The following is a 22,688-nucleotide window of genomic DNA, read 5'->3' as shown; positions in this document are numbered from 1 at the left end:
AAACAGATGTTCAAAAACAACAACAACAAAAAAAGTTTTTGCATGCAACTAAAAAATAAGATACACAGGGAATGGGGCGTAGAAATTTATCTTGCCCTACAAGAAAGGAAGGGAAAAGGGGATGAGAGGGGAGGGAGGTGATAGAGGGGAGGGCTGACTGGGGAACAGGGCAACCAGAATATATGCCATCGTGGAGTGGGGGGGGAGGGTAGAAATGGGGAGAAAATTTGTAATTCAAACTGTTGTGAAAATCAATGCTGAAAACCAAATATGTTAAATAGATAAATTTAAATTTAAAAAAAAAAAGAAGAAGATGAGAATGTGAAACTTCCACTGTAAATTCTTGGAATGGACTTAATTTAAAACAATAGCCTCTAAAATTGAGGTGCTATCAAGTATTAGTCTTTGGGAAATTGATAATTGTGATTGTACATCCAAACTAAATTACAATGTGATCCATTTAATGTTTCACCCTCTATAGGTAGATTATACCTTAATGAAAGAAACAAATGATATTTGGCATTAAGGTGATATACTTAGAAACTGCATGAATAAGAACTAAAAATGTAATTAGTCTATACCACTCTTCGGTATAAAATGCCAAATTCGTAGGAGATGAAGTGATTTTTTTATGTAAGAAGATTCATAAATGCACTAGACCAAATTGATGATATTTGACTGGCAATAAGTTTAAAAATCCAAAATACTGGTTATTTTATTGTTAGGCTTACAAGTTTATTTTATAAAGAATGCTTTTTTGAAAATAATTTTTAAATACATTTATTTATTTAGTTTTACTTTTCAACATTCACTTCCATAAATTTTAATTTTTCTCCACTTCCCTCCCCTGCCCCTTCCCCAAGATGGTATGCAATCGATACAGGCTCTACATTATAGAATGCTTTTTATTTGGTAGATTTAATATGATAGATTTTTATTTGATAGGTTGTTTAGCCATTAATTATTAAAATCATTAAAGTGCACCTGGAATAACCACTATTAAAGTTACATCTTCCTTACTACAGGCAGATCCCAGATTCAAAGATTTATTTTTGCCTTAAGGGTTACCTCAAATATGGATATTTGTCAGTCTCAGGGCTTACAGGGGCTAGTGTTCTTCCAGGTTTTGTATGAACTATAACCTATTCATTATTTCTGTGTAATCAGAGAATGTGATTGTTTTCTTAATTTCTAATGATTGATTTCTGATCATGTGTGTGTGTGTGCATATGTGTGTGTATTTATATGATTGGCTTTCTGCTCCACCCCAGAGTTACAGAAATTACTGCATTCATGCTGGATGTGAAAGTAGCTGGGATTCAATTGTAGAGAACTGAAGGGCACTGCCATTCCTAGGACAGCTGATCTATACTACTATATAGACGGTGAAGTAAAGAAGTTGTCCATGAGAGTTGAGGAAATTCAGGAATGGAGTAGTTAGGATGCTGGAGGGGATATCAACATATTTGTTGAAGTACTTAGAATAACGGTGAGATCTGAAAAAAGAGGAAGATTGTGAACTACATACTAGCTCTGATATAACCTCTCACAGTTAAGGTTACCTTTCTTGGAAAAAAGTGGATAATACTTGCACTACTGCATGAAAAGTACCTGGTAAACTTTGAAATGCTACATAAATGTATGCCATTGTGTCTGTATTATTGGGGGCAGGAAAGGCAGGGCTTATGATACAACAATTAATTTAAACCAATGTCTTGGTGTAAGCTTAGCTATGGTGCATGGCTGGACCTTGACGCTGGATTTAATTTCCATAAAAATCAACAGAATGTCAGCTATCCCTTTGATAGAATTGCAATACCTCAGGGCCACAAATCTTCTGAGTCAGAACCTCATTAATATTCATCATTATGAGGATAGTTGGGAAGTTCCTGGAAACTAAAAAGGAAGAAACATACATGTAGAAGTCTTATGCATTAAAGAAATCTCTCCAACACACCAACCCCAACAACCTACCTCCCCCTAAAACCTCAAATATCCAGATTAAGAAATGCAATCTTTCTGGTGGTTTGTTTTCTTTGGCCTGTGCATCTAAACACTGAGTGACGACTTAGATGTAGATTCATCTTGCCTTGGGTTCAAGCAGTCTCTGTTCAATTTCCTCAAACAAGAAAGCATTTCTGAGACACAAGGCAAATAAATGGGTGGTATAACAGAGCCAGAGGAAGAAATGGCAAATCACTCCAGTATCTTTGCCAAGAAAACCGCAAATGGGATCACAAAGGGTCAAACATGACTCAGTCAGTACATAATTGAATCAGTAAATATAAGAGATCCTGGCTCTGGAACCAGAAAACTTGGATCCAAATTCTGGCTCTCTCAATTACTGGCTATATGACTATGGGCAAATTATCCTAATGTCTCAGAAGCTCAATTTCCTCATCTTTAAAATGGAGAATAATGTTTTTTGGACTACTTGTTTTACAGGGTTTTTGCAAGGTTCACTTGAGTACAAAGGACATTGCAATCATGAATCACTATGTAAATGTCTACTATTATCATTAAGAAGGGCCATATAAAAAGGGGTATTTGGAGGGCTCTGATTTAGGAAACTGAAGCCAACAGAGGAGAAGTTTGACCTCAAGTCAAACTGGTAGGAAGTGGCAAAAAGAGGAATCAAAGCTAAAATGTAGGACTTGAAATTCAGTGATTTTCCCATGATAATCATCACACTGAATCCTTACACCATGGCATACCTTTATCCACATCAATTAATAAAATGGGCTTTGCTCCCATAGCATGGAGAGAATTTAGAGAAAGAAAAGTATTGTGGTGCACTGTGGCCAGGCTCTACTATGAACTCCATTAAATTCTGATTGTTAGTATAGCATCAGAAGGAGGAGATATTCCAAGGGCAATCAACAGCATAGTAAATATTCCACTATGCAGCAAGTTAGTCAGTCAATAATCATTGACTGTGCCTACCATATGTGAGGCACTGTGCTAAGCAACAAGGATACAAAAAAAAGCAAAGGACAATCTCCATTCTTGAAGAGCACACAATCTAATGTGGGTGAACACAAGCAAACAAATAATGTTATTCAGAAAATAATCAAAACAGGGAAGGCACCATAAATATTTTTATACACGGAGATTTTTTCCCTTATTGATGATCTCTTTGGGATGCAGATCTAGTAATGGTATTGCTGAATCAAAAGGTATGCACAGTTTTATAACCCTTTGGACATAGTTCCAAATTGCTCTCCAGGATGGTTTGATCAATTCACAACTCTACCAACAATGAATGCAATTCTAATTTTCCCACATTTTCTCCAACATTTATATTTTAACTTTTTCTAATAGGTGTGAGATGGTACCTCAGAGTTGTTTTAATCAGCATTTCACTAATCAACAGTGATTTAGAGGAATGCTTCTTAAACTGTGGGTCCCAACCGCAAGTTTAAGAAGCCCTGATTTAGAGCATTTTATGTGATTATAGATAGCTTTAATTTCTTCATCTGAAAACTGCCTGTTCATGTCCTTTGACCATTTATCAATCAGGGAATGGCTTGTATTCTTATAAATTTGAATCAGTTCTCTATATATTTCAGAAATGAGGCCTTTATCAGAGAAACTGACTAAAAATTGTTTCCCAGCTTTCTGCTTCCTTTCTAAACTTAGCTGCATTGGCTTTCTGAAAAAAAAAAAAAACTTTTTAATGCAACCAAAATGATCTATTTTGCACTTCATAATGTTCAGTATCTCTTGTTTGGTCATAAATTCTTCCCTTCTCCATAGATCTGACAGGTATACTATTCCTTGCTCTCCTAACTTGCTTATGGTATCACTCTGTATGTCTAAATCATACACCCATGTTGACCTTATCTCAGTATACAGTGTAAGAGTTGGTCTATGCCTAGTTTCTCCATACTATTTTCTGGTTTTCCAAGCAGTTTTTGTCAAATAGCGAGTTCTTACCTCAAAATCTGGAATCTTTGGGTTTACCAAACAGTAGGTTACTATAGTCATTGACTACTATGTCTTCTGTACCTAACCTATTCCACTGACCTACCATTCTATTTCTTAGCCAGTACCAAACAGTTCTGATGGTTGCTGCTTTATGGTAGAGTTTTATATCTGGTACAGCTAAGCCACCTTCCCTTGCATTTCTTTTCATTAATTCCCTTTATATTCTTGATCTTTTGTTCTTCCAGAGGAATTCTGTTATTATTTTTTCTATCAAAATAAAATAATTTTTGATAGTTTGATTGCTATGGCACTGAATAAGTAAATTAATTTAGGTAGAATTGTCATTTTTATTATATTAGCTCTGACTACACAACACCTGACCCAGAATAAGTGCACAGGAGAGGTCCAGAGTGCTACTTCAGAGAAAAAGAAGAGGAGATTTTATGACCATTGTAAAACATTATACTTTGTAAATTTATAACTTCTCTGCGAAGGACTTGAAAAAGAAGTCCTTCCTTTAAAGTGCTCCCCCATGTCCCTGCAGTCACAGACTCTAAGGTAGAAAGTAAGATGCTAAAGGAAAAACTCACTTATTAAGGGGCAGGTAACGAAGGTTTTTGTTAAGGCCATCAATGACTTTCATGTCTTCTGGAGTCAATTGGAAGTCAAACACCTGGCAAAGAAGAGAGGACATTATAATATGCAGGATCTCCTTATAGCACCTGAGAACAGAGTAGGGAACTTGACTGACTGAATCAGTCACACACTCCACATGTCCAAAACAGAAGTCATTATCATTTCCTCCAAAGCAACACTGATTCCAAACTTCCCAATTTCTGTAAAAAGAACCACAAGTTTCCTAGTCTCACAGGTTCATGGTCTTGGTGTAATCCTCAATTCCTCACTTTCTTTCACTCCAAAAATATAATTAGTTGCCAAATCTCGATGTTTCTGCTTCAACATTTCTTATATCCCATCACTTCAGTTTTCTCAGATGGCTACCATCATCACTTCTCACCTGCATTATTGGTCACTCTCCTTCAAGTCACTCCCTAGTTTAGTCCATTTTCCTCACTGCAGACAAAGTCATTAACCTTAAGGTCAGATCTTACTGTGTCATTCCCTTATTCAATAAAATCCTTGTTGTCTTGGGGATAAAATAAAAACTCCTCCACAAACTGGCCCCGACCTATCGTTCTCTTGGCTCCTCACACACAGCACTGCATCTCTTGTCTTCTTTCCTTTGCACTGGCTATCCCTTATGCCTGAAATGCATTCTCTCTTAAGCTCGACTTAGGCAACTCGACTGACTGAATCAGTCACACTCTCCATTTAGACTATGGTAACTCTGTTCTGGTATTGGAAAAACAACTGACCTAGAAAATAGATCCAAGGGAGATAACTGAAAACAGTTGAAACTATGATAGAAAAAAAGAGAGAGAGAGATCATGGACATCATATTTCAAGAAATTATCAAGCAAAACTGCCCTAATATCCTACAACCAGAAGGTAAAATAGACAGGGAAGAGAGGAGAGAATTTGGAACTCAAAGTTTTAAAAACAGATGTTCAAAAACAACAAAAAAAAAGTTTTTGTATGCAACTAGAAAATATGATACACAGGCAATGGGGCATAGAAATTTATCTTGCCCTACAAGAAAGGAAGGGAAAAGGGGATGGGAGGGGAGTGGGGTGACAGAAGGGAGGGCTGCCTGAGGAACAGGGCAACCAGAATATATGTCATCTTGGAGTGGGGGGGAGTGTAGAAATGGAGAGAAAATTTGTAATTCAAACTCTTCTGAAAATCAATGCTGAAAACTAAATATGTTAAATAAACAAATTGAAAAAAAAATTCCAGAGCTCTCAGGTCAAGGAGAAAATACTGCAAGCAGCCAGAAAGAAACAATTTGAGTATTGTGGAAACACAATCAAAATAATCCAAGATCTGGCAGTTTCTACATTAAGAGATCGAAGGGCTTGGAATACGATATTCCAGAGGTCAATGGAGCCAGGATTAAAACCTAGAATCATCTACCCAGCAAAACTGAGTATCACGCTCCAAGGCAAAATATGGACTTTCAATAACATAGAGGACTTTGAAGCTTTCTCAATGAAAAGACCAGAGCTGAATAGAAAATTTGACTTTCAAATACAAGAATCAAGAGAAGCATGATAAGGTAATCAAGAAAAAGAACAAGAAAAAGAAACTGAAGGGACTTACTAAAGCTGAACTGTTTTGTTTACATTCCTACATGGAAAGATGATGTGTATGATTCATGAGACTTCAGTATTAGGGTATCTGAAGGGAATATGGAGATATACATATAAATATATGTTTATGTATATATATATATATACATATATATATATATATATGAGTGAATGTGTATGTATATATGTATGTGTATATATATATATATATATATAAAGAGATAGAGAGAGCAGAAACAGGGTGAGTTGAAGATGAAGGGAAGATATCTAAAAGAAATAAAATCAAATTAAGGGATGAGAGAGGAATATATTGAGAGAGGGAGACAGGGAGAGATAGAATGGGCTGGATTATCTCGCATAAAGGTGGCAAGGGGAAGCAGTTCTATGGGAGGAGAGGAGAGGGCAGGTGAGGGGGGAATGAGTGAATCTTGCTCTCATCAGATTTGGCCTGAGGAGGGAATACCATACATACCCAATTGGGTATCTTACCCCACAGGAAAGAAGAGGGAGGAAGATAAAAAACAAAAATAAAAGGGGGGGGATGATGGAGGGGAGGGCAGACGGGGGTGGAGGTAATCAAAACAAACACTTTGGAAAGGGGACAGGGTCAAGGGAGAAAATTCAATAAAGGGGGATGGGTTGGGAAGGAGCAAAATATAATTAGTCTTTCACAACATGAGTATTGTGGAAGGGTTACACATAATGATACACATGTGGCCTATGTTGAATTACTTGACTTCTTAGGGAGGGTGGGTGGGAAGGGAAGAGGGGAGAGAATTTGGAATTCAAAGTTTTAAAAACAGATGTTCAAAAACGAACAAAAAAAAGTTTTGCAAGCAACTAGAAAATAAGATACACAGGCAATGGTGCATAGAAATTTATCTTGCCCTACAAGAAAGGAAGGGAAAAGGGGATGGGTGGGGAGTGGGTTGACAGAAGAGAGGGCTGACTGGGGAACAGGGCAACCAGAATATACACCATCTAGGAGTGGGGGGGAGGGTAGAAATGGGGAGAAAATTTGTAATTCAAACTCTTGTGAAAATCAACGCTGAAAACTAAATATGTTAAATAAATAAATTTAAAATTAAAATTAAAAAAAAATCCACTAATTGCCTTTGGAAAGAGATTTCCAAATGAAAACTCCCGGTAATATTACAGTCAAACTCAATACTTCAAGCAGCTCCCACATTAAAGGATTAAAGGGCTTGAAATATGATATTCCAGAAGGCAAAGGAGCTAGGATCACAACCAACAATCACCTACCTAGCAAAACTGAATATATAATCCTCAAGGGGAAAAATGGATATTTAATGAAATTGAAGGCTTTCAAACATTCCTGATAAAAACACCATTGCTGAACAGAAAATGTGAATTTCAAATATAAGACTGAAGAGAAGCATAAAAAGGCAAAGAAGATGTAATAAAAAACATAAGGGATTCAATAAAGTTAAACGGTTTACATCCCTACATGGGAAGGTGATGCTTGTAATTTTTAAGACCTGTATTACTATTAGTCCAGTTAGAAGAGGTATATATAGAGAGAGGGTTCAGGAATAAGTTAATTTTTATGCCATGTCATTTAAAAAAACAAATATAAGGTATGCAAACGAGGGAGAAGAGGGAAGAGAGGTAGAATGGGGTAAATTATCTCACATGAAAGAGGATTACAGAGGGAATAACATACACACTCAGTTGCATATAGAAATCTATCTTAACCATATTTAGAAGTACAAGGGGAGGAGAATAAAAGAAAGAGGGAGACTGATAGAAGGCAGAAGACAGAGCAGATTGAGGGAAATGGTGGTCAGAAGCAAAACACTGGTAAAGAGGGACAAGATGAAAAGAATGAGTAGGATAAACAGGGGAAAAATAGGATGGAAGTAAAACACAGTAATCACAACTGTAAATGTGAATGGGCAGCACTCACCCATAAAAAGGACGCAGACAACAGAGTGGATTAAAATCCAGCATCCTACAATATGTTGTTTACAGGAAATACATTTGAAGCAGACACACACACACACACACACACACACACACACACAGAGTAAAGGGAAGGGGCTGGAGCAGAATCTATTGTGCTTCAGCTGATTAAAACAGAAAAGTAAATGCTTTTAAAGCACAAAGAAGTTTTGGATTTAATGTCTGCCCTCTCAGGCAGCCAGAGGGGTGAGGAGAATGATAGGAGGAGTGGGAGAGACAGACAGAGTTTGTCTTAATCAGATCTCCCAAGAAGACATTTCAAACTAAGTGTCTGAGACATCTCAAATTTGATATGTACAAAACAGAAGTCGTTATCATTTCCTCCAAAGCAACACTGATTCCAAACTTCCCAATTTCTGTAAAAAGAGGCACAAGTTTCCTAGTCTCCCAGGTTCATCCTCAATTCCTCCTTTCTTTCACTCCACAAATATAATTAGTTGCCAAATCTCAATGTTTCTGCTTCAACATTTCTTACATCCCATCACTTCTGTTTGCTTAGATGGCTACCATCATCACTTCTCACCTGCATTATTGGTCACTCTCCTTCAAGTCACTCCTCAGTTTGGTCCATTTTCCTCACGGCAGACAAAGTCATTAACCTTAAGGTCAGATCTCACTGTGTCATTCCCTTATTCAATAAAATCCTTGTTGTCTTGGGGATAAAATATAAACTCCTCCACAAACTGACCCAGACCTGTCATTCTCTTGGTTCCTCACACACAGCACTGCATGTCTTGTCTTCTTTCCTTTGCACTGCCTATCCCCTATGCCTGAAATGCATTCTCTCTTAACCTCTACCTCACAGAATCCCTTTCTTCCTTTGGTATAACTCAAGTACCAGCTTCTATATGAAGTCCTTCCTGGTGTCCTGAACTGCTAATGCTCTGCCTCCCAAACTACTATGTATTTAACTGCTATGTATTTATTCTCTTTATATTATATATGTGTATGATATAATGTGAATAAATACAAAGCAGTCATTCCAAAGTGCATATTACATAAACATCATACATACTATCTCCTCAGAAAACTGAAGTGAACAAGTATTTTCTAGGAGATCTTTTGAGAATAGCAGAGAATGCAGGTAAATTCATGCTTCTTTCACCAAACTGAATCAGTGAGGTCCACTAGACTCTTCAGGAATCACCTTCCTAATGACCAGCTTTCAGTCTTCTCTATTTTTCATCATTTTCTCCAATATTCCATTCACCAAAACCAGTGTTTGTGCATCTGCTTAAACCAATTCTGCCCATGCTTCTTTACCTGAAAGTTCTCCTTTATGCGCTTTTCATTGAAGCTCTTTGCCAAGACTACCACCCCTCGCTGAATCTGGTATCGGAGAGCAACCAGGGCTGGGCTCCGATTGTGCTTCTTGGCAATGGCTCCCAGGACTGGGTCTTCTAGAAGGATGGGAGACTGTTGATCTACCCTGCAAGGGAAAACAAACATTTTGAAATCTGTGGTCAGGGAAATGGGGCAGAGTTCAATGCCATGTAGATAGTTATCATCCTTTAGCTTTTTACATTTTTCAAAGCATTTCCATAGACATCTCATTTGAACCTCATAATCATACCATGAGATGGGCAGGGCAAAAGTTATTATCTTCTCTTTAAATATAATGAAATAGGGCTTAGAAAGGTTAAATTATTTCTTCAAGATCATGCAACTAACAAAGTGTCGGAAGTCAAATGGGAGTCAAATCCAGTTAATTATAATCCTATAACAAATGCTGTTTCTATTGCTCAGTGTTGTATAATTTGTAAGTATACACAAATTTGGTTAGTCAACTTTATTAGTGATTAAGAAATCCATTACAGACCCCCTTTCTCACCATGGATCCTCTCTGTGGGATCCCAAAGCACTGTATGCTACCAATATGATATCCTTTGACTTGCAGAACTCCAACAATTTGCTCTGGTTCAAGTAAGGATGGCATTCCACCTGCAGTACAATAAATACTTAGGTTTTAGCTAATGAAAATAAGCTGCATGAGGCCAAAAAGAACAATATTAAGCATTTTAATAATTAAAGGACTTGAGAATTACCTAGCTACACCCTAAATCACAGAATGTTAGTACAATATATATCTATTTAAGGCCTTTTTCACATGGAGCCATTAGCACTAAAAGGGGCAGAAAAAGTAGTTGTGAATTAAGGAAAAGACTAAAATCAATTAATAAAGGATATAAGATTCAGCTACTGGCATTGATGAATAGGTTGACGTCTGGAAGAAGTACTAAAAGAACTTTGGTTTAATAAAAAACTATTTAAATGAAGAAACAGAGCTTTCAGGTATTAATTACCTGAGTAATTGTGAATAGAAAATCAACTGTTTAACAAAAATAGACTCAAAAAACCTTACGGATTATATAGGATGAAACCTTGTATGTCTGAAAAGTTTTATGGTTTAAAGGACCAAAGAAATAAGTTTTATTTATTAAAAACTAAGAAAATGTTTGTAGGAAGAAATAGTTTCAAGAACAAAAAATGAGAACTAGGACCCTGATGAAGATAAGGATTGCAAGGAGCTATGGTTCTTCCATTCATTTGTCAGGGAGGGGAAGGATAGGAAAAAAACTGCACTAGAAAAAGAATTGTTTTACCTGGTTGCAGACAGGTTTATGTTTAAGCCCAGTTTTATTCAGGATCATCTCCAATTGCCTGCGGTTGAAGTTGGACACTCCAATGGACTTCACAAGGCCTGCATCCTTACATTTCTCCATGGCCTAAATAGAGAGAGATTGTGAACCCCTATGGAACCTTGGAGGACATGGCAAGTAGAATCCTTCCCCCATTCATCACCTAGCCTTGGTCTTTTCACTTGCTCTCCTTTAATTTGAAAAAACAAATTCAGGAGATGGCATGTCACAGAATTAAAACCTGGAAGAAGCTTTAGATACAATTTAGATCAACCTCCTCATTTTTTTCCCTTTTTGATCAAGGAAACCAGAGTCTAGAGAACCTATTGCTAAACACTATACAGGTAATAAGAAACCAAACCATGATTTCAGTTCAGGTCTTCTAACTTTTTTACTATGCTAACTCAGAGGACAGCTCTTCACCAGGCATATTTCTAGTTTTAATAGAAAAAATATTAGCTGAACTTTATCTATGTCACACTGACTCCCATATGCCTTTTCAATCAAAGCATGAAAATCTGGAAGTTAAGTAATTATTTCAGTAAATGGAATTTAAAATCACAGAAGCCAGAGCCAAATACTCAGAAATATCAAATTAGTCTTTCATTCTGTAAAATGGGTGACAAAATCTACACTGCCAAGAAAGAAAAAGAGTAACAACCACCAGAAAAAACCCCCAGTTTCTATCTACTTTTTCTTGTCTTTACTTTTCATTATTTTTAGCACACAAGTTACTCTCTCCCCTGCCATTCCCATTCAATTTGTGCTGGTTTCTTTCCACTTGATCCGAATCTGACAAGATGTTTACATTTCTTGGAGTTTAGAAAAATCCTGGGAGTGTAACTCTCCTCTTGTCCTCCCCATTCTATACCTCACTTCAAGGTGCCCAAGATCCCATTGTCACCAACAGAGGCTCCTTCAACAATATTTAAAGTATATAATTCCCTGGATTTTCTGATTAGCCTGTCTATCCTCATTTATTCCACACTCATACCTTTTATACTAATATAGAATAATAGAATAAATCATTAGGGTCAAGAGACTTCACTATCTTTTAGTCTAGCTTCCCTCACTCTTCAAATGATACTTGAGATGACTCACTCAACATCCACAAATCAGTGTCAGAGCTAAAATTAGAAGTCTAGGTTTCTAGCCCTGCACATATTCCATTTAACAAGCTGCTCTGCATCTCTTCATTTAATAAAGTTCACTTCCAACTACCTGAGGATCTCCCTGTCCAGTCACAATCACTTCCAGGCAGGGCTAACTTTACCTCAAAGCCACAGCATGTTTTTTGGTGTCTGCTTCCATAAGTCACCTACCTCCCAAGTATCACGCAAATCCACAGAGTCACCAATAATTTTGTGATTTTCATCCATTGGCATCATGTCTTTGCCAGGCTGTAATTAGAGAAGAGAAACTTGTCTTTTTGAGACACTCAAGCAAATGAGTGATTTTATTCAATTCAACCTGCTGTTTGCATTGCATAAGGCACTGTGCCAGATGCCACAAATTAAACACGAAATCGTGATACAGTTCTTGTATTGTAGGAGCTTATCAACTAGTAGAAATCAAGGCCATAGATAATTATAATACAAGTCCAGAGGATCAGAGATGTAGACCAGGAAAAAATCTTAGAGATCATCTAATCAAATCTGCTCATTTTATTATGTATTTAAAATTTTTTTGATAATTTGTGACACAAAACATTTCTCAACAAATACTGAATTAAATCCAATCAAGAAGCACATTTCCTGAAACAAGCAAAACTGCCTAATTTAATCACATGGTTCTGTACGTGCATGTGACACTTTTTAACTTGGCAGTCTACTGATACTTAAAAAAAAAAAAAAGATGTGTCCTTTAACTGGAATAGTCTAGAATTGTTTATACAACTGTAGTCATGTATATCCATTCACTCACTCAATCCTAAAGCATTTATTAAACACCTATGGTGTGCAAGGCCCCAAGCTAGGCTCTGGCGTGACCAAAAGGAAACAATTCACTGCTGGATACTTTTAGTGATTCCTGTTTTGTTGGCCCAGAATCAAACTGCTAAATGTTCAATTCACTTTTATTTATTTGCTGGTTAATCAGCCTTCCATAGTTGTAGCTTGTTGTGCTTGAAGAAATTCTCCCCTCCCCTAACATATTCATTCCCCTTCCCTCTCTGACTTCCCTCTTGTCCTTCCTTAGTCCATTCAAGTCTCTTGTTCATTTTATCCCTTGTTCTTATACTTCACTTTCCCCACATAAATAATAGTATGATTCATGTATCCCTTCTTCCCCAGCCCTCTCTTTCCATAGGGTATCTCCTTTAAACACCCATACTCACAGCTTCCCTTCCCCCCTCACTAACCAATAGACAAAGAGAGGTTCCCCTTTTAATATGTAAGCACTGGACCATCACCCAGACTCTTAAGACTACTTGGACTTATTGACATTTCACAAATTTCTTTCCTCCCTTGCATTCTGTTTTGGAGGCAATTGGGGTTCAGTGCCCAAGGTCACACATCTAGTAAGCATGTGAGGCCAGACTTGTAATCAGGTTCAAATATGAATTCAGGTCCTCCCTACCCCAGGGCTGCTGCTGTGCCACCTAACTGCTCCTATCCCTTGCATTTCAAAGACTATTAAAAGAAGACAGCCTGTAGTCAATGACTACAGCAATCTAATCTTTGATAAACACATAGAATCCAGCTTCTGAGCTGAGAACTCACTATTTCACAAAAACTGCTGGGAAAACTAGAAGATGGTATGGCAGAAACTGGGCATAGAATAATATGTTACACCATATACCAAAATAAAGTCAAAATGGGTTCATGATTTAGGAATAAAGGCTGAAACTATAAGTGATTTGGGAGAGCAAAGAATAGTTTACCTGTCAGATTCATCAGAAAGGGAAGAATTCATGACCCAACAAGAGATAGAGAGCATTACAAAATGCAAAATGGGTAATTTTGATTATGTTAAATTGAAAAGCTTTGTATAAACAAAGCCAATGCAACAAAGATTAGGCAGGAAGCAGAAAATTGGGAGAAAATCTTTACAACTAGTGTGTCCGATATAGGCCTCATATCTAAAATAGACAGGGAACTGAGCCAAATTTATAGGAACACAAGTCATTCCCCAATTGAGAAATGATCAAAGGATAGGAACAGGCAGTTTGTAGAGGAAGAAATTAAAGATATCTATAGGCATATGGAAAAATGCTCTAAATCACTATTGATCAGAGAAATGAAAATTAAAACAACTCTTAGGTACCACATCTCTCCTGTCAGATTGGCTAACATGACAAAACAGGAAAATGATAAACGCTGGAGAAGATGTGGGAAAATTGGAACACTGTTACATGGTTGGTGGAGATGTGAACAGATCCAGCCATTCTGGAGAGCAATTGGGAACTATGCGCAAAGGGCTATAAAAATGTGCATACCCTTCGACCCAGCAATACCACTTCTAGGGCTGTATCCTAAAGAGATCACACAAGGGGAAAAGGGACCTGTATGTACCAAAATATTTATAGCAGCTCTTTTTGTGGTAGCAAAGAATTGGAAATCAAGGGGATGCCCATCAGTTCGGGAATGGCTAAACAAGTTGTGGTATATGAATGTAATGAAATATTATTGTGCTATAAGAAAAGGGGAAGATACAGAATGCATAATAACCTGGAAAGAACTACATGTTATGATGCTAAGTGAGAGGAGCAGAACCAGGAGAACATTATACACAACCATAGACATATTGATTCTGTGATGACTAACTTTGATAGACTTGGCTCTTCTCAGCAATACAAGGTTCAAAGACACCCCAAAGGTCTCATGATGGAAAGAGCTATCTACATCCAGATAAAGAACTATGGAGTGGGAATGAGGATTGAAGGAAACTGTGTGCTCTCTCCTTTTTTCTCTATCTTTTTTTCGGTTTTGTTTCTTCCTTCATGTGGCTCACTCCATTGATCATGGTTCTTCTTTACGACTCGACGATTGTGTAAATATGTTTAATGTGAAGGTATATGTACATGTATCAGATTAAATGTTGTCTTGAAGGGCGGGGATGGGAGGGAAGGGAAGAAAATTTGGAACTCAAAAACCTCCGGAACTGAGTGTTGTAAACTAAAAATTGAATAAAGAAATAAAAAAATTTAAAAAAGAAGACAGCCTCCAGAAATAGAGGCAGTCAGTCCAGCTCCGACATACCTACTCTAGCAGAACTGAACTTCAAATCACACTGAATAAATGATCACGAAATTAAGGAGAAACGATAGTGAGTGAAATCTTCCACCCCAGAACTGTACAAAAAATCATCCAGCAGCCCAGAGACAAGAAAAACACTCTCTTCTCTCCTCCCAAGCAAAGGGATGTGGCATCTGTGGTCTGTAATACTCTGGGTCTAGGTTGTGCAAGAATGGAGGACTTGCCTGAGAATGCCCTAGGGTGCAGACCTTGAAAGCTCTGGGGAGAAACAGATAAAAGAACCACTGACCTGCCACTGAGCTTAGGTCAGAACAGCCAAGGCCAAAGCCAAGGGGATCTGAACACTCTGTTCTGAGATGCCATAGATGGCCTTGAAAACACAGCTGTCTGAAACTCAGAGAACATGGGGAGCCAAATTCTAGGAGATGAAGGTCAGTACAAGAACACAAGAAACCCAGGCCAAGACCAAGCAGAGCAAACCACATCACCCAAAAGCCCAGCAAGGGCCCCAGCCTGGCCCTGGAAAAAGCACCATTTAAGAAAATAAATCTAGAGATGATAAAATCAAACACCCAAAATAATAATTTTAAAAATTGCTGCAAATCATAGTAGAAAGACAGAGAGATTTAACAGTGTCACAGTTTAAGTATACAACATACTGGTGCAAATATATCTAACACCCTACTGTTCAACAAAAAGAAGACCTCAGTTACTGGAACAAGTACTTACTACTTGACAAAAATTAGATAGTAGTATGGAAGAAATTAGATTTAGATCAACATCTTATAACTTATGCAAAACATAAGCTCCAAATGTGTACGTGGCCTACATGTAAAAGAATATATCACAAATTAATTAGACAATTTTGCTCTGTTTCTAACCTAGGCAGGTTTGCTCCTCCTGAGGCAAATTGGGGGGCTCACTAGATCTGTTCCACCTTTGGTGGAAATGATGGACACACAGTAGCACTACTATAGCTCACAAATCTCTATTTCAAGCAATCCACCAGCCTTAGCCTCCCCAGGAGCAGGTGTGGAGAAAAATAGGCAACACAAATATTATGTGACATCTTGATGGACTAAAAATGTACAGATCCCCAAACCTCCTGGTGGTCTAACATTAGAAAGTCCATGACCTCTATGCAATGAGAGTATGAGCTTCAGGATGGACTTATCTCACTGTTGTAGTTTCTTCCTGTCCTTAGTTAAGACATACTGAAGTTTGTTCTAAAAGGACTGAGTTCACGATTGTCAAAGACTAATTCTAAAACTTTGTTCTCTGCCCCTTATTGTGTGCTGTTGAACATCTTTTTTATTCTGACCATAAATCCTACCACTTGTATTCCAAATACTCCCTTTTTCTCCTTTGACTGATACACGAAGCCTTTTCTGTGAAATGCCTTTTCTTCTCTCCTAAGTTGCTACACAATGCTGCTAAGTGGCTGTGTACTCTAAGCATCCTGAAGGTCACAAAAACAAAATCTATACTAAATCAAAGAAATATGAATTTGCTGTCACCAAGAGCAGATTGCTTAGCACTCTAATAAATCTGTAAGTTTTTCCTCCTATCTTTGACACACAGTCATTGGAGCCTGCTAGGACTATATGCCTCTCCCAAGAAGTCAAGAGAATTCACCAACAGGGGGACTATAGGCATTCACCACCATGACCAGCTTCATCTCTTGAAGCTAAATCAGGATACCCTTGGAAATGTCTCCTTGTAGACATCTACTTTAAATATTAGGACTCTGACACCCAATCCTATCAACATTTATCTGCAGTCCTCTAGATAAAACCTGAATAGGGACAAAACATTCCTTCACTTCTTATAGGAGGGCTGAAAAATACTAAGGCAGAAAAGAGAAAATGTGGTCAAAAAGTCTTTGTACACCTAGAAGGGGTTCTAGCACTTACTTTAAGAGAAACAGGAAAATGGATAATATAAAGGTCAAGGTAATCAAGTTGGAGGTTCTTCAGGCTCTCTTCCAGGGCAGGCCTGACCAATTCTGGGCGGTGGCATGTACTCCAAAGCTAAAGGGAATAAAGAAATATTCAAAGTAATAGTGTATGTTCTTTATCAAAGCAATTCCAAGCAGGACAGTAAATTGTGGCAATAACAGGACAGCAGAATGAGTTCCCACAATGGCCAATTTACAGAAAAATTGTGAAGTAGCTGAAGTTCATCCTTGTCACTAAATCTCTCTGCTTCTTTGTAAAATGAGGGATAATAAAGAAATTCTATCTATCTCCAAGAATTCTTCTGAGACTCAAAAGAGATGTCACATGCTTTGTAAACAGCAAAAGGGACCTCTTTGGGAATTAGTGAAATTTACCCACCAAAGTGAGGGTCCTGAACTGCCTGCTGAAGGAGGTTCTGACTGAATGGACACCCATTATGGACACATCTCTGAATCAGGGGGTTTGAAAAGAAGTACCAGACAAGCCTGGAGCTAGAAAGGCAAGAAGAAGAAACAGTCATGGAGTGGGGTGCTTTCCCTGGGCAAAACCTACCTGACCTAGTGAACGATGAGATATCCTCCCAACTCAGGTTAATGTCAGAATTTTGAATATACATGAAACTGTGTTTTGATAACCTATTGAGATTTTCTTCCATCTATGCAAGGAAGCTGTAGCTACAGAATCAAATGTCAAAAGAGATGATAGGGAAGTAGGCACTGAAATATGATACATTCACCTTCACCTTATCTGTTGGGTAAGTGCCCAACATTGAAACTACATTGTTTCCTAAGATTGAACACAAAGATGATTTAGTAGCACACAACAGACAACAGGCTAGACTTGCAACTTGCTATGCCTGTAGTTTGGGAGGAGGTTTTAGGAAATGGTAAGCAACATTGCTGTTACTTTGGTCCCTTATTATTTACTTTTCTCTCTATATCATTTTAGAAACCTTTAATAAAATAGATTTAATTGGAACAAGGGGTTTGCTGTCCCCAACAAATTAATGTAATGACTAACATCTTCCTTAAGTTTCAAGGATGAAGTGCTAGAAATCAGCCACCACTGGGGACCAAAGGAAAAGAAGAACAAGCTAGAAAAAAATTGCTAAAGTATATTTTAATCCTTTTCTTCTACAAATCCAGTTAAATATGGATAGCAAGACAAAACTATGAGAAAACCTTTAGATTGTCCATGAGACTTTTTAATTACATAATATGATGTCACTGAATTTCTACCAAATTTAAATGCACATTACTGCTGTTCAGAAACAGTTAAGCTCATGTAAACTTCCTTAAAAAGAAGTTCCAGTCTACTTTTGTCTTGTCTTTAAGGCATTGTTCTATGTTTTCCCAATGATAAGCTGCTTTTAAAGAATGCCCAATAATTGACTACATATTTCTGATTTGTATCCTTTGCATTAAATATGGAATTTGACTTCCTGGTAGACAATTTATTTCTAATTTAAAAAAAATACAAGTCTGTCAAACACTAAATTCCAAAATAGGAATATTATTTTTCTCCAAATTAACTCCACTTTTGATCCATTACTTAAAAACAAAATCTGCTAAGCTCCCATACAGTCTTCTCACAGTTTAGTCAAGGAACTTACATCCTGACTGAAAGTAGGAATAATTTAAATTTTAGTCTTCAAGACTAAATTTAAACTGCTAGCACTGTTATGAAAATGTCAGTTCAAAATATTAAGTCCACTGAATACCAAAAAATTACATTGGTTATGTCATAATAAGGAATAATCTCACAGCTTCTCATTCAGAAAATATGGTCACTACACCTCCTTAATAATTTATCCTGGAGGTGCTCATTTTTCTCATTGTTCCTGAAGTGATTTCTTAATTCTCTATTTGGGAAAATTAAATTTCCAGCTTTTTTATACTAGCTTAAAACTGGTTTAAATGTACGCTTCTGAAGAACAAAGACCATGTCTCTTCTTTAATGAATATCACTGTACAAGTAGTTGCTTATTAACTGAGTGGCCACTCTACCTTTGAAATTAAATGACTGGAAGTTAAATTCCATTATTTCTGATCAATACTAGCTAGCCTTCATCTTTTCCCTTATGCAGCACAATTCATTTTTGTTGTTTAGATTGACTTGGTTGGGAAGTTTCTTCTTTGTTCCACTTAGGATATTGTTTATAATTTATCACATTTTTTTACCATGAAAAAAATCCCACATACCTTCCCTGTGTAGAATATATCCTCTCTGGTCACTGTCCCATCTGCAATCTTCGCTCGGATTGCCTGCCCAACTTCTTTTTCATTTTGATATAGGAAAGCCCCATCAATATGGCAAAAGCCCACTTCAATAGCCAGCTTTGTGGCCATCTCACTTTCACTTTTGGGAACCTAGGAATTTAAAGGGAGAGAATTTCAACCTGGAAAAAGACACATTAGCCCAATGGATCTCCTTCCATAACATGGTACTTAAACTATTGTTTCTCCTTCCCTCCATTTTCTCCCTTGCTTGTCTTTTTCTTGGCCAAGTACTATTCAAGTTCTTCTATGAACAGCTGCATTTTTTTCATTTATTTTCTTCACATCCTGATGCTTATTTTTCCATCTGGCCATTCTAAGAAGTATGTGGCTATTAAGCAATAGAGAGAATTAGACATTTTGCCAGATACACATCCGCCCAGGTCAGCCGAATTCTTTGGCTTAGACCATGGGTGGGGAACCTGCAATCTCAAGGCCACATGTGGCACTCTAGGTCCTCAAGTGTGACCCTTTGACTGGATCCAAACTTCACAGAACAAATCCCCTAAAATAGAAGTTGGAATGGATTTGGAAAACAAAATCCAACAATACATTGTTTACAAGAATCATCCTAGAAACAGACTCACAAAGAGTTAAAATGAGGGGTTGGGACAAAATCGATTATGACTCAGCTGAACACAAAATAGCCAGGGTAACAATTATGATTTTAGTCAAGTCAATAGCAAAAATAGACTTAATTTAAAAGAGATAAAAAGAAAACTATTTTACTGAAAGGTAACACAATAATTGATTTCATACTTAATACATATGTGATCAATGGCACAACTATTAAAAACAAAGGAAAAACTAAATGATTACAAGGAGAAACAAACCATAAAACTATAATAATGAGAGACTTCAATTTGCCCCATCAGCCCTAGAAAAATATAACAAAAAATAAATGAAAAATTAAAATCATGAATAGAATCTTAGATAAGATTCTATGAGATCTTAGATAAGATCTTAGACAAGAACAAATGCAGAAAAGCATAAATATTATATATGTCCATAATATATATTTACTTTACTTATAATGCAATGAAGTTATAATATGAATAAAGGGCTACTGGAAAAGTATTAAAAATAAACCATACCACAAAGCTCAATTTAAATATCATTTTGTCCAGAAAGCCTTCCCTTATTCCATCTTTCCCTCTTCCCACTTGGTTATTACTCTATACTTCAAACTTCTCAAAATTCTTTCTGGTATAACTCTCTAATGCAATTATCATATAATATATTTATATTTTTCTGCATTCGCGTCTTATTTCTCTTTTAGGTTGTGAGTTTCTTGAAATTAAGAGCAGTGTCTTACCTAATAGACCAGAAAATATTAAAGTGATTCCATTTTGTTCTTCCTAGCTTGAAGATCCCCAAATATCATGTTCTGTTTTCTTGTTAGGGTAGCCCTGCTTGGGTTTGTACCCTTTCCCAGCTGCTCAATCAAGTCCAGACCTTCACCCTATGTAACCTCAACAATCATAACTGCACCCTAAAACAACTCCCTTCCCCATCCCTGCCCCCTGTCCCAAACTCCCCATTTCACCTCAGAAAAGGGAAGGGGCAGACAAAGAATGTCTGACAGTGAGACAGTGACACCTAGGGAGAGAATGGGTTCAGAGCCGTGGCTCTTGGTCTCTCCTCAGCTGGGCTATTTCCCCACACACCCCAAACTACTTCAAGAGCCCTGTCACCCTGAATGAAGGAAAAAATAAACTGCCTGCCTTCTGGACACCACTATGTGCAAGCAGAGAGGGAGGGGGCTGGAGGAAACCTTTTGGCTGGCTCCCATCTGTGTTTAGATGTTAAGCAAAATGCACACACACACACACACACACACACACACACACTCACGACTATTACCTTTCTGTTTCTTTCTCCTTTACTAGTTGCAATATTCACACACAGCACCAAGTAACCCCTTTGCCTTCTGTGCACTCTTTTTTGCCCCAGTGCTCAGACTATGTCAATATCCAGGTTCCCTCAACGCTGGCCCTGCATTTCCTGCACATGAATTTGCCTTCTCCTCACCCACAAAATGTCTGGACAATCCGTCCACCCATCTTCCAACAACCACACAAGTGCACAGGTTCAATAAGTAGTTTATGTCCATAGGGTGCAACCGGTTACTCTTATAAGGCCCTTGTTTGTGGTACACCTTTACCTAAAAGATAGTGCCCGTTCATAATAATTTTGTGATTGTAAGTAGAACTATGAAAAGGCTTGTACTTCTTGTGCTTATGGCCTCAGAACAAAAAGAGCTCCTTGCCTTGCCCTGGGCAAATTCCCTCTCTCCAGTATGGTTTCCATTTCGTCCTCAAGCCTCAATCCAAGAACACCTGGCAACTTTAAGGACGAAGTAACCACAGGTGAAAAATAATATTAAAAATGAATGTAATAAAATAAAAATTAAATTAACTTTATGTAAGTTATATTTTATATGTTATACAATTTATAACTATACTAAAAATAATATTAAATCTGGGAAATATTCTTTAATAGAATGTTGTTAACAACACGAATAAGCAGAATTAAGGCAGGGGGCAGGACCTATGCTTTTCTCTCAGCACTCTGGCTCCTGGAGCGAGCGTGCGTAATAGTACACAGCCCCACATCTCTCTGCTCATCCATTTAAATATCATCTCTCAAGGTGTCGAAGAGGCGAAAGGCAGGTATAGCAGACACTGTGTGCCACAGATGCTCATCTCGTCTCCTCATACACCTAAGTACTTTTTCAAACTCTGGGCTTAGTGAATAACCTTCCTCTTTCCTTTCTGAGGGCTGATCTCACGTTAGCTCTCATTTCCCAGCCTGGGAAGAACTACAACTCCCAGGAGTCTCTGTGGCCAGCCTGTGGTGGCTAAATTCGAGATGTGATACGTTTACCACAGTGTCAGGTTTATACAGAAATTCACTATCCTGCATTTGATACGTAATTGTTTATTTCTACCTCAAAGAGTCTCTAGCGCCATTCTGGGTGGTATGAGAAGGGAATTAGGATAATTCGGACTTCATCTCCCCTCCCAGTGTTCTACTCACCCTCACACAACCTCACTCCTCTATACTTACAGTTCTAGGTCCGTAAGTACCAAATCCCAGCACTGGGATGGTATGCCCATCATTCATTGTCACCGTATGAGAACTGGAAAGAGCCATTTCTTTTCACTTCACAGGTCAGGTCAATTCTGTGCAGTCAGAAAACTCCCGTGCGGTGGCAAAGACTAATTGAGGCCTTGGCTATTATACTCTATTGCCCAATAAAGCTCAGAGGGAGTGGCTTGTTTTTAAAGTTGCACCAGTGGGGCGGAGGGAACATCAAGCGACGAATCACCTCTTTACAACTTCCCTAGAAATGTAGCTGCACTGAAATGTTTGAGTAAAGTCTCCACTTGACTTAAATTTGATTGTCATCCCCCTTTTCGGTAGTTATTCCTAAAGGATGGTGGGATCAGAGTGTGAGGAAGGAGGAGGTAGGGGGGAGACACAGGGAGGGAAGAAG

General features: G+C 37.7%; 1 protein-coding gene across 2 annotated transcripts; it reads right to left on the bottom strand.

Annotated features, from left to right (window-relative positions):
• Nucleotides 1–713: 713 nt before the first annotated feature.
• LOC118850334 (aldo-keto reductase family 1 member C1 homolog) lies at nucleotides 714–22,443 on the bottom strand. Of its 2 annotated transcripts, none has more exons than XM_036759650.1 (9): nucleotides 22,259–22,443; nucleotides 19,115–19,282; nucleotides 16,869–16,985; nucleotides 12,082–12,159; nucleotides 10,724–10,846; nucleotides 9,952–10,061; nucleotides 9,384–9,549; nucleotides 4,518–4,600; nucleotides 714–1,896 (listed from the first exon to the last, which is right to left on the bottom strand). In XM_036759650.1, exons 1-9 carry the CDS (start codon nucleotides 22,343–22,345, stop codon nucleotides 1,854–1,856), a joined length of 975 nt encoding a protein of 324 aa, XP_036615545.1. In that variant the 5' UTR covers nucleotides 22,346–22,443; the 3' UTR covers nucleotides 714–1,853. The 2 variants fall into 2 exon arrangements, with proteins under 2 accessions (XP_036615545.1, XP_036615546.1); XM_036759651.1 differs by lacking the exon at nucleotides 22,259–22,443 and adding an exon at nucleotides 20,505–20,621.
• Between the last annotated feature and the right edge of the window lie 245 nt (nucleotides 22,444–22,688).

This window comes from Trichosurus vulpecula, chromosome 5 (assembly GCF_011100635.1).
Source record: "Trichosurus vulpecula isolate mTriVul1 chromosome 5, mTriVul1.pri, whole genome shotgun sequence".
Classification (NCBI taxonomy): domain Eukaryota; kingdom Metazoa; phylum Chordata; class Mammalia; order Diprotodontia; family Phalangeridae; genus Trichosurus; species Trichosurus vulpecula.
The sequence above is the reverse complement of the archived record's forward strand: the minus strand, read 5'-3'. Positions and strand labels throughout refer to the sequence as shown.

Coding starts and splice junctions, on each gene's coding strand:
- LOC118850334 (XM_036759650.1), bottom strand. CDS start 22,345: ATGGCTCTTTCCAGTTCTCATACGGTGACAATGAATGATGGGCATACC. Junction 10,062..10,723: donor ATAAACCTGTCTGCAACCAG/GTAAAACAATTC, acceptor ATTGTACTGCAG/GTGGAATGCCATCCTTACTT. Junction 1,897..4,517: donor CGTTACCTGCCCCTTAATAA/GTGAGTTTTTCC, acceptor CTTCCTTTTTAG/TTTCCAGGAACTTCCCAACT.